At 63.9% G+C, this 14,178-nt stretch overlaps 1 protein-coding gene across 1 annotated transcript; it reads right to left on the reverse strand.

The window, feature by feature from the left end:
* Window positions 1-6,982: 6,982 nt before the first annotated feature.
* Window positions 6,983-13,836, reverse strand: LOC105871935 (uncharacterized). Its single transcript, XM_076009401.1, has one exon. The coding sequence runs from the start codon at window positions 13,834-13,836 to the stop codon at window positions 9,631-9,633; it is 4,206 nt and encodes a 1,401-aa protein (XP_075865516.1). The 3' UTR covers window positions 6,983-9,630.
* Window positions 13,837-14,178: the final 342 nt, after the last annotated feature.

Below are 14,178 nucleotides of genomic sequence, written 5' to 3' on the forward strand. Positions count from 1 at the left end.
GGCGGGATCAAGGGCGAGGGGCGGGGCCGAGGCGGGGAGAGGGCGGGGGAGGGGGCCGGGATGGCGGGAGGGGCCTGGGCCGGCGGGGGCGGGGGCGGGGCTGGACACGCTCCTGTCCCCGAGAGCGCGGCAGCCGGAGTGGAGCCACCTCCCTCCGCAGGGTTGGGGTGCGCGGGCTGGGATGGGGCGGCCTGGGGGATGGGGGATGGGGGGATGAGGGCCGGCGGGGGATGAAGGATGGGGAGGATGAGGGCCGGCGTGGGATGGGGCGTCCTGGGGGATGGGGGAGATGAGGGCCGGTGGGGTATGGGACGGCCTGGGGGATGGGGGAGATGAGGGCCGGTGGGGGATGGGATGGCCTGGGGGATGGGGGGGATGAGGGCCGGTGGGGGATGGGATGGCCTGGGGGATGGGGGGGATGAGGGCCGGTGGGGGATGGGACGGCCTGGGGGATGGGGGGATGAGGGCCTGTGGGGGATGGGGCGGCCTGGGGGATGGGGGGCGATGAGGGCCGGTGGGGGATGGGACGGCCTGGGGGATGGGGGTATGAGGGCCTGTGGGGGATGGGGCGGCCTGGGGGATGGGGGGATGAGGGCCAGTGGGGGATAGGATGGCCTGGGGGATAGGGGGATGAGGGCTGGTGGGGGATGGGACGGCCTGGGAGATAGGGGAGATGAGGGCCAGTGGGGGATGAGGGCTGGCGGGGGATGGGGGCAGCCTGGGGGATGGGGTATCCTGGGATGAGGGCCTGGGGGGGGCGGGAGGGGGGAGGGCCAGGCAGACCAGACTTCAGACATTTGACTCCTGTTTTCATTTCTTTTTTTTTTCTTTTTTTGAGACAAGAGTCTCTCTTTGTTGCCCAGGCTAGAGTGAGTGCCGTGGCATCAGCCTAGCTCACAGCAACCTCAATCTCCTGGGCTCGAGCGATCCTCCTGCCTCAGCCTCCTGAGTAGCTGGGACTACAGGCATGCGCCACCATGCCCGGGTTTTTTTTCTATATATTAGTTGGTCAGTTAATTTTTTTCTATTTTTTTATAGTAGAGACGGGGTCTCGCTCAGGCTGGTTTTGAACTCCTGACCTTGAGCAATCCACCCGCCTGGGCCTCCCAGAGTGCTAGGATTACAGGCGTGAGCCACCGCGCCCGGCCCTGTTTTCATTTCTTTGTGCAGAAAAGGATCAAGTCTTACCTGCTCCCCGTTGGGGCTGAGGCCCCGAACAAACCGGGACCCCTCACGTTCCTGGAACCGTCGCGTTCCTGGAACCGTTGGGGCCTTCCCAAGCTCGCCAGGTGGGGAAAGCGGGAAAACGAAAACCTGCCCCAACCAAACCCGTGGCAGGGCCAGGACTTGGCCTCGGGGGTCGCGCCTGCCCTGCCCTGCGGCCCTGCGCCAGCCGCTGCCCTGTGCGGGGCGCAGCTCTGGCTTTGAGGTTTCTTTGTGGTCCGCGTCCCACTGCAGCGCCCTAAGACGTCAGTATCTTGGCAGGAAAACCACATCTCGACTGGACCGCTTTTCCTGTCTGGGAGGCCGCGGGAAATTTGCCCAAACCTGGCATTTTGACTTTTGCTTTGGCCATGTGGCCGTGTGGCCGGGTAAACCGGGTGACCTAAGCCCTCCACAGGCCAGCAGGGAAAGTCCTGGACTGCAAGTGCCTCCCCTGCATGTGGTCGGGACATTGCCGGCTTCCACCCTCAGGCCTTGGGAACGAACTTGGGAGCCCTGGGTTTGCAGGAATGTTCCACATGAGCACTGAATAGGGCGCCTGCCAGCAATCACAGAACGTGACCACCCAGCCCCCATGCAGACACGGGTCTGCGTCTTCACCCGTCTCCACACCCGAAGGCTGTCGCTAATCAGCTTCTCCACGGGGTTCCTCAATGTTCCTAGTTTGCCGATTCAGAGACAAACTCTCCGAGCTTTCCGCTCAGCTCGGCAGCACTTTGCTTGGGAGAGACACAGCGTCCCTTCCTTGGGCTGTGCTCTGGTCTCCCGACTCAAGACGGTGACCCCACGCCAGCCCGTGGCCCCACTCCCCACGTCCCACTGCCCAGAGCTGATGACCGACCGGGCAGCCCCGCCCCCCAGCTCCCTTCACGCCCTGGACTGGCCTGCTCCACCCTCCCGTCTGCCCCAGCCTCACCTCCTGCCTCCTGGAGTCACCCTTTCTGGAGCCCCCAGTCCTGCTCCCCCTTCCCATCCGTCAGTATCTTGCACCCCAAACCTCCTCGGCTTCCGGGCCCCCCTGCCCCTAGTCCTCTGCTAGGATCTCTCCTGAGCTCTTGCCCTGGAGGGCAGCTTTTCCTTTTTTTTTTTTTAGAGACAGAGTCTCACTTTGTTGCCCAGGCTAGAGTGAGTGCCATGGCCTCAACCTAGCTCACAGCAACCTCAATCTTGTCGACGGAAAAAAAAAGCTAAGTCTGCAAAATAATTTTAAAGAGATTTATTCTGAGCCAAATTTGAGGACCACGACCCGGAGCCACTGCTAAGAGGCCTTGGGCAAGTGGACTCGCTGTGGCTGGGTTATAGTTTGGGTTTTATACATTTTAGAGACAAGGGTTATGGGTAAAGCTATCAATTAATGTGTGGGAGGCATACATTGGTTTGGCCCAAAAAGGAGGGCTATTTTGAAGCGGGGGCTTACAGGTTATAGGTGGGTTTAAAGATTCTTTAGATTGTAATTGGCTAAAGACATGAAGCTTTGTCTAAAGAGGTGGAATGTTTTAACATAAACTGTTTACCAGAGGTAAGCCACCATTTGTTGTAAATAGAAGGCCTGCAGGTTTGTCTTGTATACCCTCAGGCCTGTTAATGGGTTTCAAAGGAAGTCTCCAAGAAGGGAGGGGGGCATGATAAGGCCTGTCTGACCTCTCTCTTCTTGGCAGGCAACTTTGCCCTTGAATATTCTTCTGGCCACGAGGGGGTCCATTTAGTCAGCCGGTAGGGGTTGATGATTTTAGTTCACAATCTCCTGGGCTCAAGCGATCCTCCTGCCTCAGCCTCCCGAGTAGCTGGGACTACAGGCATGCACCACCATGCCCAGTGGATTTTTTTCTATATACCTTTAGTTGGCCAATTAATTTCTTTCTATTTTTAGTAGAGACGGGGTCTCGCCCTTGGCTCAGGCTGGTTTCAAACTCCTGACCTTGAGCAGTAGTCCTGCCTCGGCCTCCCAGAGTGCTAGGGTTACAGGTGTGAGCCACCGCCCGGGCCTGAAGTCCAGAACTTTACAAACCGAGGTGCCTGCAGGGGAGTGGGCAGAGAGGGAGCCGGCCAGCCGCCAGACGCAGGGCCCGGCTCACAGAGGCATCTGTGAGGCCCCCCCCCAGGGAAGGTCACCTTCTGGTCTCCCTGCTGGGGATTCTCTCCCAGAAGGCCTTTGAAGCAGAAAAACAGGTTTAGGGAGATGACGGGGCGATTCACAGGAGGGGCTGACCCCAGCCCAGCCCCTGGCTCGCTTTGCTCTTTGTGCTTCCAGCACAGACTTCTAGATGCTTCTGCTCAGCTCTGGGCGAGGCAGGAGCTTACGATTTTGGCTGGGGCGGGGGGAATTTTAAGAGCGTCTCCAATGAGCAAGTGTTATTTTTATGATAAGATAAAATGAATATTTTAAGAAAAACATTGCAGTGTGGTATTATTGCATCAAGACGGTAATAAAGTTCTGTGCAGGTGCCATGGGGCTGGGGGAGGGGAGACCCCCCCAGGAAGTGGCTCTGGGAGGCCGACTCCACCGGCCCCACCCGGGCAGAGGGCCCCCGGGGGCAAGGGGGGAGGAGCCATGGAGCCTCCCGGGCCACCCTGGGCCTGCACTCTGCACTCGGCTCCTCCTTGCGATGCACTTTCCCTCCTCTTCTAGGGCGGAACCCCACGTGCTGGGGGTGCAGGGCCTGTTGTGCAGGCTGCAGACTGGCAGCTCCAGCCGCAGACGTTGGCTCCATCTCAGCTCTGGTGCCTGGACCCAGGACTGGGGTGCTGGCAGGGCTGGTCCCTTCCCCAGTGTAGACCCAGCCCACCCCGTCCTGTCCTCATGCGGCCGTATGACATGTCCTCATGTCCCTGAGGACTCCGAGCTGTTGCGGCAGGGCCACCTGCCGCAGGACCTCGCCCACCTGCGTGGCCTCTCTGCACACGGCCACCTCCTGAGTCCTGGGGTTCAGGACCCCACCCTGCCAGCTTCGGGGCGGGACACCCGGTGCAGACGGTGACAGCTGGCCCGTGGCCCGTGGCCCGGCACTGCGGCTGCAGGAGCCCGGGACGCTTGTCGGCCAGCGGGTGAGGGAGGAGGCTCACAAGGCTCCACATGGCCCTTCCTCCTCCTGAGTGAGGCTCAACCACTCAGGTCACAGCCAACCTCGGGTCCGTCCCCGCTGGGCCCCTCACACTGTGTTCACTGTGTCACTCGGCTGGGCTCACTCGGGCAAAGCCCCACAGGGCCACCATTGGGCAGCAAGGGACAGTTCCCGGCGGGGTCTGGGCGGCTGCAGCCTGTTCCCGGAGGCTGGCAGTGACCCCCGGTGGCCCCAGGCAGGAGGCGCTGGGCGAGGTGGGTGCTGGCCCGAGTCCCACCTGGCCAGGCGCCCCCCACGCGGGCAGGCGCAGCAGGGGGCAGGCCTTGGCCGCTGCAGCTGGACCCGCCTGGCCCGGATGGTCGGCCGTGCCCAGGTGAGGGCGGCCCTCACTGAGACCGAGGAGCTCACAGCCGTGACCAGGGGTCAGGCGGCCGGTGGATGGGGCACCGGGCTTTGGTCCAGCTCCCACCGGAGTTCCTTAAAAATACGGGAATTTGGGCGGGGCGCAGTGGCTCAGGCCTGTAATCCTAGCACTCTGGGAGGCCGAGGCAGGTGGATTGCTCAAGGTCAGGAGTTAGAAACCAGCCTGAGCAAGAGTAAGACTCGTCTCTACTATAAATAGAAAGAAATTAATTGGCCAACTAATACATATAGAAAAAATTAGCCGGGCATGGTGGCGCATGCCTGTAGTCACAGCTACTCTGGAGGCTGAGGCAGGAGGATCTCTTGAGCCCAGGAGATTGAGGTTGCTGTGAGCTAGGCTGATGCCACAGCACTCACTCTAGCCTGGGCAACAAAGCGAGACTGTCTCAAAAAAAAAAAAAATATGGGAATTCAATCTAGCAATCCCACTACTGGGCATCTACCCAAAAGAACAAAAGTCACTTTATGAAAAAGACACATGCACTCGAATGTTTATAGCAGCACAATTCACAATTGCAAAGTTGTGGAAACAACCCAAATGCCCATCAATACATGAGTGGATTAATAAAATGTGGTGAATGTATACCATGGAATACTACTCGGCTTTAAGAAACAATGGTGATATAGCACCTCTTGTATTTTCCTGGCTAGAGCTGGAGCCCGTTCTACTAAGTGAAGTATCTCAAGAATGAAAAAATAAGCACCACATGTCCTCACCAGCAAATTGGCATTAAGGGATCAACACCTAAGTGGACATATAGGAATAGCATTTATCGAGAGTCAGGCAGGTGGGAGGGGAGGAGGAGGGGATGGGTATATACAAACACAACGAGTAAGATGTGCACCCTCTGGGGGATGGACACGCTTGAAAAAAATTAGGCCGGGCTCAGTGGCTCACGCCTGTAATCCTAGCACTTTGGGAGGCCGAGGCAGGAGGATCGCTCAAGATCAGGAGTTAGAAACCAGCCTGAGCAAGAGTGAGACCCCGTCTCTACTATAAATAGAAAGAAATTAATTGGCCAACTAATATATATAGAAAAAATTAGCCGGGCATGGTGGCGCATGCCTGTAGTCCCAGCTACTCGGGAGGCTGAGGCAGGAGGATTGCTTGAGCCCAGGAGTTTGAGGTTGCTGTGAGCTAGGCTGATGCCAGGGCACTCACTCTAGCCTGGGCAACAAAGCGAGACTCTGTCTCAAAAAAAGAAAGAAAGAAAGAAATGCTGGTCTCAGCAGATTCTCAAAGGTCTAGAGTGTCACCGATTCCTTTAAAAAGATTGGGGTTTTGGTTGTCAGTTTGAGGGGCTGACACCGCATTGATTTCACTTCTGTGATCACCACGTGCAATGTGTCGTGGTGGCCAGTGGTCCCAGTGCAGGGCTGCGTTTTCCCCTGGGCACCCCCGTGAGTCACTCCAGGCTTAGGTGCCGGAGACAGAACGTCCTAGATAATTTAGCAGAAAGGGACGTGGTGAGAGGAGGTGACAAGCAAAGGCTCCCCGGTGGGGATGGGGGAAGGGCCTCCAGGCTGCGTGCTGCAAACCTGCCACGGGAGGACCTGCCACGGGAGCACCTTCCACAGGAATACCTGCCACAGAGTACCTGCCACGGGAGCACTTGCCACAGGAGCATCTGCCACGGGAGCACTGCCACAGGAGCACCTGCCACAGAGCACTGCTACAGAGCACTGCCACAGGAGCACTGCCACAGGAGCACTGCCACAGGAGCACCTGCCACAGGAGCACTACCACAGAGCACTGCCACAGGAGCATCTGCCACGGGAGCACTGCCACAGGAGCACCTGCCACAGGAGCATCCTTCTGGGTTCCCCAAGGAAATCCTCTGCACAGCCAGAAGAACGCCGTGTCCCCAGCCAGGAGAACACAGCCCTCGCCGTGGCCGGAGCCTCCTCCCCACCCTCCTGTCTCCTGTTCAGCCCCTCAGCGGGGGCTGGTCTCCCGGTGGCGCTGAGCGGGTCTCTTGCCGCTTCTCTGCTCCGTGGCCCCAGCCCCTCCCAGGACACCCCCCCACCCCCGCCTCAGCGTGGGCCACTCTGCCCCAGGCATGGGGACGCTCTGGCTGGACCTCGGGGCCAAGCACACCTGGGGGACCCCGCGTGGGCGCCCAGACGCCGCCTCCCTCCCGTCTGGCTGCTGATGGGGACGGGACACTCCACCCGCCCCGCCCGGGCCCCGCCCCTCCCGCCCCCGCCCCTGCCCCTGCCCGGCCCGTGCCAGGGGCCCCCACCTGAGACCCCACCTCACTCCTGCAGCCACTTCAGAGACGCAAGCAAGAGATTCGTGACGGGAAATGTATCTTACTTCCTGTTTTGAAGCTATTTCCAGCGGAGTGGAGTGAGCACAAATACAAAGGAGAGAGCACGACACGCGTTTGGTGATTTTTCTGACCAGCCCACTGTGGAGCTGTGCGTGTGCGAGAACACAGAGGGAAATGCGAGCGCTGCCGCCTGGGCGTAGCTGCAAATCACGGCTCAGCAGCAAACACATCTCGTCACAACAGGGACGTGGCGTTGGATTTGCGAAAGTCTGAACAAGGGCACTGCGGCGGCCCACGCAGGGGACCTGCCTGGCCTTTCCGTCCGCGCGGCGGACACGCGGGCAGGTGTACCCGTCGCGGCAGGAGCCCCGAGCCTGCGGGAAGGCGGGCGTGAGTCCAGGAGCTTCCCAAACACTGGGTCAAAGACACCAACTAGAAAGCGAATACAGAGTCTGCCTCCCTTTCGTTTATGTCTCCTTTGGGCTCATCTGCACTGCCTGTCGGCGTGGCCGGCCCTCCGCTTCCACGCGCTCTCTCCCGCCCTCCTCGGTCTCCGCCGGTGAGCACTTGCACCAACCGCCGCCCCGTCCTGGCCAGGAGTCGCCCGCGAGTTCTTCCCGCACACAGAGCCGCTCCGGCGTTCTTGCGCCCACGGCAGCGTGGCGTGGCGCCGCCTTTGCCAAACCGCGAGGATGGCCGGTGGCCACGCAGGGCTCGCCCGGGGGTGGCGATGGCTCGGGCCGGGATTTCCTAGAACGTTCGGCTGGAGGAGATTCTGATCATTCCTTCACTTGCATAGGTGCATTCTCCAGTGGACTTTCCAGTCCGCTTCAAAACAGCAACGAAAGTCCTACTGCTGCTTGCTTCAAATGGGAAAGACAGTATTTCTTCTTCTTCTTTTTTTTTTTTTGAATCAGAGTCTCACTCTGTTGCCCGGGCTAGAGTGAGTGCCGTGGCGTCAGCCTAGCTCACAGCAACCTCAAACTCCTGGGCTCAAGCGATCCTCCTGCCTCAGCCTCCCGAGTAGCTGGGACTACAGGCATGTGCCACCATGCCCGGCTAATTTTTTCTGTATATTTTCAGTCGGCCAATTAATTTCTTCCTATTTTTAGTAGAGACGGGGGGGGGGGGGTCTCACTCTCGCTCAGGCTGGATTCGAACTCCAGAGCTCAAACGATCCGCCCGCCTCGGCCTCCCAGAGTGCCGGGATTACAGGCGTGAGCCTCCGCGCCCGGCTTCCACCGGCATTTCACTGGTGAATGCAGCATTAATGTCTTTGTCTCCTCTGTCTGTCATGTTCTCTTCCAAACGTGGCCTCGAATCCTTTGAGGAACAAGGTGTGAATGAGTGAGCTGCCACCACGCCAGGTGTGTGTATGGGGCGCACAGCTCCCGGAGGACGCCCCGGTGTGGGCAGGGCCGTCCTCGGGGGGCCCCCGCGGGTCTGTCTCAGGAGCCTCCTGGGTTTGGCAGCTTGGGGACGTCAGCCCCGGCGCTGGGTGCAGGGTCCCCGAGACCCACAGCAGGGGCCGTGGCACCCGACACCCACACGCTCTTTGAGAGGGGGGACCTCCCTAGCGCAGGTGCTCTGCCCCAGAGCAGGGCCCCTGGCCGAGCCCGGGCCACCCCCGGGCGACTGTGCCGTCTGCGTGTGGCTGAGACGCCCCCTCGCCCCGGCCTCGGCAGGGACAGACACTGGGCTGAGAGCTGGAGCTAGAACATGCCTTTCCCTAAACAAACACTCGAGCCAGAAACGCCAGGGCCCTTCTCCGGGACGAGCAGGCACTTCAAGAAACCGCTGCCACGGCAGCAAACACCAGGGCGTCTTCGAAATGCAGAAACGCTTTCCACGAGGAGGGACATAGCCAGAGACGGGCGGGCTGGCCAGGTGGTCGGTCCTGCCGGTTCGCTTGGGAGCCAGCTGCCTGGAGGGACCGCGGGACGCTTGGACAGCCTCCCGCCCCGTGTCCAGAGACCACCGAGTGGGCTGGGAGATGCATGCTCCGTGGCGAGCATCCATGTGCACCAAGGCGTGGCCGGGCGACAGGTTCACGTGGGCTCTGCGACAGTTGCGGGGGAGCAGGAAGCTTGGGAAAATGAGTCCGGGATACTAACAAAGTGGCCGGGCTGGGTGCACGTCACGGGTCTGGCGTTTGGCTGTGGACGGTGGGTGCCACACGGCCACGTGGGAGTGGGCGGGTGAGGGCAGCCTGGCCACGCTGGCGAGAGCGGGGAGCCCTCAAAACGTCAGTCTCATGACACGTGTGGTGCTGGTGTCACCCCTGCCACGCGGACACAGGCAATGGCCTCCACGCAAAGGTGCAGAGGAACATGAGAGCCACGTGAAGCCACGGGGCCACGGGCAGCCCCGCCACAGCTCTGGCACCGGCTCTGAGGAGGTTGCGGCGGTACAGGTGGGAAGGTCCCCCAAGTCACTTGAGGCCCCCCAAGACCAGGTGGGTACGAGTGGGAAGGTCCCCCAAGTCACTTGAGGCCCCCCAAGACCAGGTCACGTAAAAGTGGGGGAGGATGGAGGAGACGGACCTCTCTGCAGGCACACTCGAACCAGGCTCGGAGGCAGGAGACCCGTGTAACACCGGGCAACCAGCGGCATCATGGCGCCAGGGGCGTGGGTGGCCAGGCTGGGGCTCACTTGGGGAGGTCGAAGGTGTCGCTGGCTCTGAGGCTCGCTGGCCTGAAGGACAAATCGAAGGACCTCTGGTCGCTGAAGCTCTGGGCTCTGTACTTGGCCAGGGGCAACGGCTTTCTGCGCTGCTCCTGCTCTGCCGTGGCCGGCTCCCCCCAGGGGCCCCTCTGCGCCCCCGGCCGCCGTGGCAGCCCCTCCTGGCCCTCGGCCCAGGCGCCCCAGCAGCCCCCAGCTCCAGGCGTGGGCACGGCCGGGCCGTTCTCGGGCTCCAGGGGAGGGGCTGCGCTGCTCTTGCCCCTGGGGGTCTGGCTGCCTGGGGGCGGGCGTCGGGCAGCAGGGTCCCCCTGGCCACCCTCTCTGGGGACAGGTCTTCCCCATCCCCCACTCCCACCAGCATCAGGTGTTTCTCCAGCTGTGCTGGCAACGGGCTGCTCCCTGGCCAGGGGTGTCATCCCGCCAGCCCAGGCCTGTCCCTGGGGCTGTTGCTGGACCTGTCCCTTGACCTGTACCTGGGGCTGTCCCTTGACCTGTATCTGGGGCTGTCCCTTGACCTGTATCTGGGGCTGTTTCTGGACCTGTCCTTGGGGCTGTCCCTTGACCTGTATCTGGGGCTGTTCCTTGACCTGTCCCTGGGGCTGTCCCTTGACCTGTCCCTGGGGCTGTTCCTGGACCTGTCCCTGGACCTGTCCCTGGACCTGTACTTGGGGCTGTCCCTGGACATGTCCCTTGACCTGTACCTGTACCTGTCCCTTGACTTGTCCCTGGACCTGTCCCTGGGGCTGTCCCTGGACCTGTACTTGAGGCTGTCCCTGGACGTGTCCCTTGACCTGTACCTGTCCCTTGACTTGTCCCTGGACCTGTTCCTTGACTTGTCCCTGGACCTGTCCCTGGACCTGTACTTGGGGCTGTCCCTGGACATGTCCCTTGACCTGTACCTGTACCTGTCCCTGGACTTGTCCCTGGACCTGTCCCTTGACCTGTCCCTGGACCCCTCCCTGGACCGGGGCAGCCAGGTTTCCCAGCCCCTCAGGGCTCCCTGCAGGTGAGGCTGGGTTCTTGGCAGCCCAGGTGCCCTGTCCCTGACCTGGGCTCCTCACCTGCTCTGCCCACGGCCCCAGAGCACCTGCCTGATGGTTGTGGCTGGGGGGGTGGGGGCTCTCCCCCTCTGTGGCCAGGTCCTGGGCTGGCCGTAGCTGTTCCTGAGGCTGTCCTGCCGCGTTCTGCAGAACCTCCGGGCCCAGGAGCACCATGCTCCTTCCAGAGACACCTGGCTGTAACCTCGCACACCCTGAGGCAGTTTTCCCCAGCCTGGGGTGACTTTCTTGCCCCTGTTGGGAGAGGACCGTGGAGCCTGCCTGTGCCGGCCCATCCTCCTGGGCTTCACTCCGGGGGCTCTGGGCCGCTGGGGTGCTAGGGGCGGGGTGCTGGTGAGCCCGGGGGTCAAGAGGGCTGCGCTCCTGGGCCCTCCCCGCCCGTCCAGCCTCTGCCTCCATGGACGGAGCTGTAGGAGGTGGGTGGGTGACCTCTGCCCCTGAAGGAAGCGGCTTTTCCCACTCAATGCCCTTTCTGCGTGCGGCCGGCTGGTTCTCAGAAGGCGATGGCAGCTCGCCCTGGCTGAGGCTGGGCCCCGCTGGGCTGGCTCCCCATGGCCTGGGACAAGTGGAGGCTGGAACTGGAGGCTGGGCGCCGTGACCTGGAGCACTTCCTGACACAGCTCCCTGACGTGTGGCTCCCACTTGTGCCGGGCTGCTTTTGCGTGCTGCCCACGCAGGGGCGGGGTGGGCGGCTCCTTCCTGGTGGGGGGCCGAGACCCCCGCCTGGCCATGGAAGATGCCCCTTTCTGCAGCTGCCCCTGGGGCCCACACGTGGGGGTCGTTGGGCTCCTGAGGGAGCCACTGTCCCACGAGGCCACCCCCCTCAGCGGCACCAAGACCTGTTGCTGGGGTTCCGAACCCGGCCTCGTCCACGGGGTGCTCGGGGTGCCAGCCGCCCCCTGGCAACAGTGGGGCGCGCCCCGCCACGCCGGCTGCACCTGCCATCTCCCTGGGGGCTTCGATGCTTGGTCTGGGTTGTTCATCCAAGGATGACAATGACGATGACAGTCTGCTCTGGCCAAAGTCAAGGCTGGCGTTTCCCTGGGCAACCTGCAGGGGCTGAGCCGACTGGGGCGGGCGCTGCTCTTGCCCGCGCGCGGCGTCCGAGCTGGAGCTCGCGGCAGAGTCCTCGGGCCCCGCGCGCCCCCCGGGTGGAGCCGCCCGCGACGTTGGGGCGCCGGTCAAACTGCTCCCGCCGGGAGACGGCGCGTGCGGGTGACCTCTCCGTGCTGTGGGGTCCTGTGACGAGGGGCCCTCGCTGGGTTTTGGGGTTCCGCGCGGCTCTGGCGAGAGGCGCACCGCATCACGGAGCCCAGACGCGCTCTCTGCCGAAACGTCCTTGGGATTTTCGGGACTATTTGGACTCTCGAAGCTGCGTCCGCTTTCCTGCCCGCCGGCAGGGTGTCTGGGGGGTCCCTGCGTCCTCCCAGCCGCGTCCGGGATGCTGCCCTGGGCGCCTGGAGCGGGTGCGGGGCTCGGCTCCGCCTGCGCCCCCTGCGCGGAAGGGGTCTGGGGTCCCACCGGGGTCTCGCAAGGCTCGCCCAGCTCCGCGGGGGCTCCATTCCCAGCTGCAGGGGGAGGCGCCGCGTGCGCGTGTCCGACTTGGGTCTCCCCTCCCCGGACGCGGGAGCGCGCGTCTCCGCCGGGCGGGGCGCTTTGCAGGGCGGCGGGAGCCGGCGGCATCTGGTGCACGAGCGGCCGCTGCACCGAGACCCGCGGGGGCTCCGCCGCGGGCTGCGCTCGCCGGGCGGCCCGGACCGCGGGCGTGTGGAGTGGCGGGATGTGTCCCAGCCCGTTCTGTTCCGGGAAAAGATTCTGGGTGGCGAAGAAGGGGTCTCTGTCCGCGTCGGGCATCTCGTCCTCCGAGCTGCAAACCGCCATGGCGATTTCGGGGACCTCCCCGGCGCCCGCGCCCGGCAGCCCTGCAGGCCCAGCAGCTCTTGCGTCCCTCCCCGCCCCGGATCCGTCCGCGGCGCTTCCCGCTGTGGCGCCCACCGTCCTGGCGCCCCTTGGGCTGGCCGACCCCAGTGGGGACAGCGGGGACGGCTCGCACACGTGGCCAGAGAGCGCGCGGGAGTCCAGCAGTGCCGCGTCCGCAGCAGCGGGGCCGCCCCTCCCAGCCGTGTCCTGGGGCAGTTCTCTGGGCTCCCCCTGGAGGGGCCCCTCCCCGTGCACCCCGTCCCCGCTGGGCTCCGCTCCCTGGGAGCCGCTGGGGCGCAGGCCGGCTTGTCCTCCGGGCTGGCGCCTCGCGCCCGCGTGGCTGATCTTGGAGCAGCGGGACAGCCAGCTCCTGGGGCCGCACACCACGGTGGCCAGGCTGAGCGCCGGCAGCGGCTCGGCCGTGCAGGCCAGGAAGCGCGCGGGGGGCGTCCTGACGCAGGAGCTGGCCATGGTGGCCGTGTGCAGCACCCGCACCTCGGGCCGGTGCATCTTCTTCCTCTGCAGGTTCCTCTTCTTCGCCTCCTCCCTGCGCAGCGGCAGCAGGCCGGCCTCGGAGCAGAGGCAGGCGCTCTGCTCGAACTTCTCGCGCAGCTTGGACAGCACCGCGCTCTTGCCCGTGACCTTGGGCAGGAGGCCCCTGGGGGCTCTGGGCCGCTCGGCCGGGGGCCTCTCGCGGGCCGCCTTCTCCTGGGCTTCCTTCTGCTCCGCGGCCAAGAACTTCTTCAGGATGTTTTTCACGGTGCTCTTGCCGGCGGGTGCGCTCCAGCGGGGCTTCTCGCCGCCGGGGAGGCCGCCCGCCCTCTCCTTGGTCCTGTCGAGGAGCTTGTCGATGGTGGCGCTCACCAGGCCGCCGCCGGGCCGGAGCCCGTCCCTGGGGATCAGCCTGCCCACCTCCCGCGTGCGCTTGAGGTGGGGCTCGCGGCCCGCGCCCAGGAACTTGGCCTGCAGGAGCTGGAAGCGCGTGGGCCTCCGGGCGGCCTCCTGGGACTCCGGCCGGCGGCGGCAGGGCCTGGGGTCCCCGGCGGCCGAGGGGGGCCCCTGCTCGCGGGCGGAGACGTAGAGCAGCAGGCTGCCCAGGATGGCGCGCGCGGCGGGGTCGCAGGCCGTGCGGTCGAGCTTCCTCGCCAGGGCGCGCGCGTCGATGGCGTCCACCGCCGTCCTCCCGCTGCTCATCCCGCCGCCGGCCGCGCTGCGGAGAGGAAAACGAGGCGTCAGGGGTCTCGCCAGCACGTCGCGGGACGCCCCTGCAGGACGTGTCCTGTGGGCGCCGGGAGTGGTAAGAACGTCCCCCCCCCCAGGCTAGCGGGGAGCAGGGGCGCAGCGCGACGTGGGAACCGGTCTGTGCCTGCCGGACCTCTGGGGTCGCCGCCACCTGGCGTTAGAAGCCGCATGCAAGCGTCCTCTACAGAAGCTGCAACCAGGAGGTGAGGGCACCTCTGTCCCCATGACCTCTGCCCTGCGCACAGACAGCACACGGCGAGAGAGCAGTGGCCGCCTGACCCACCCCGTGACTGG

Source organism: Microcebus murinus, chromosome 13 (assembly GCF_040939455.1).
Source record: "Microcebus murinus isolate Inina chromosome 13, M.murinus_Inina_mat1.0, whole genome shotgun sequence".
Taxonomy (NCBI): Eukaryota; Metazoa; Chordata; class Mammalia; order Primates; family Cheirogaleidae; genus Microcebus; species Microcebus murinus.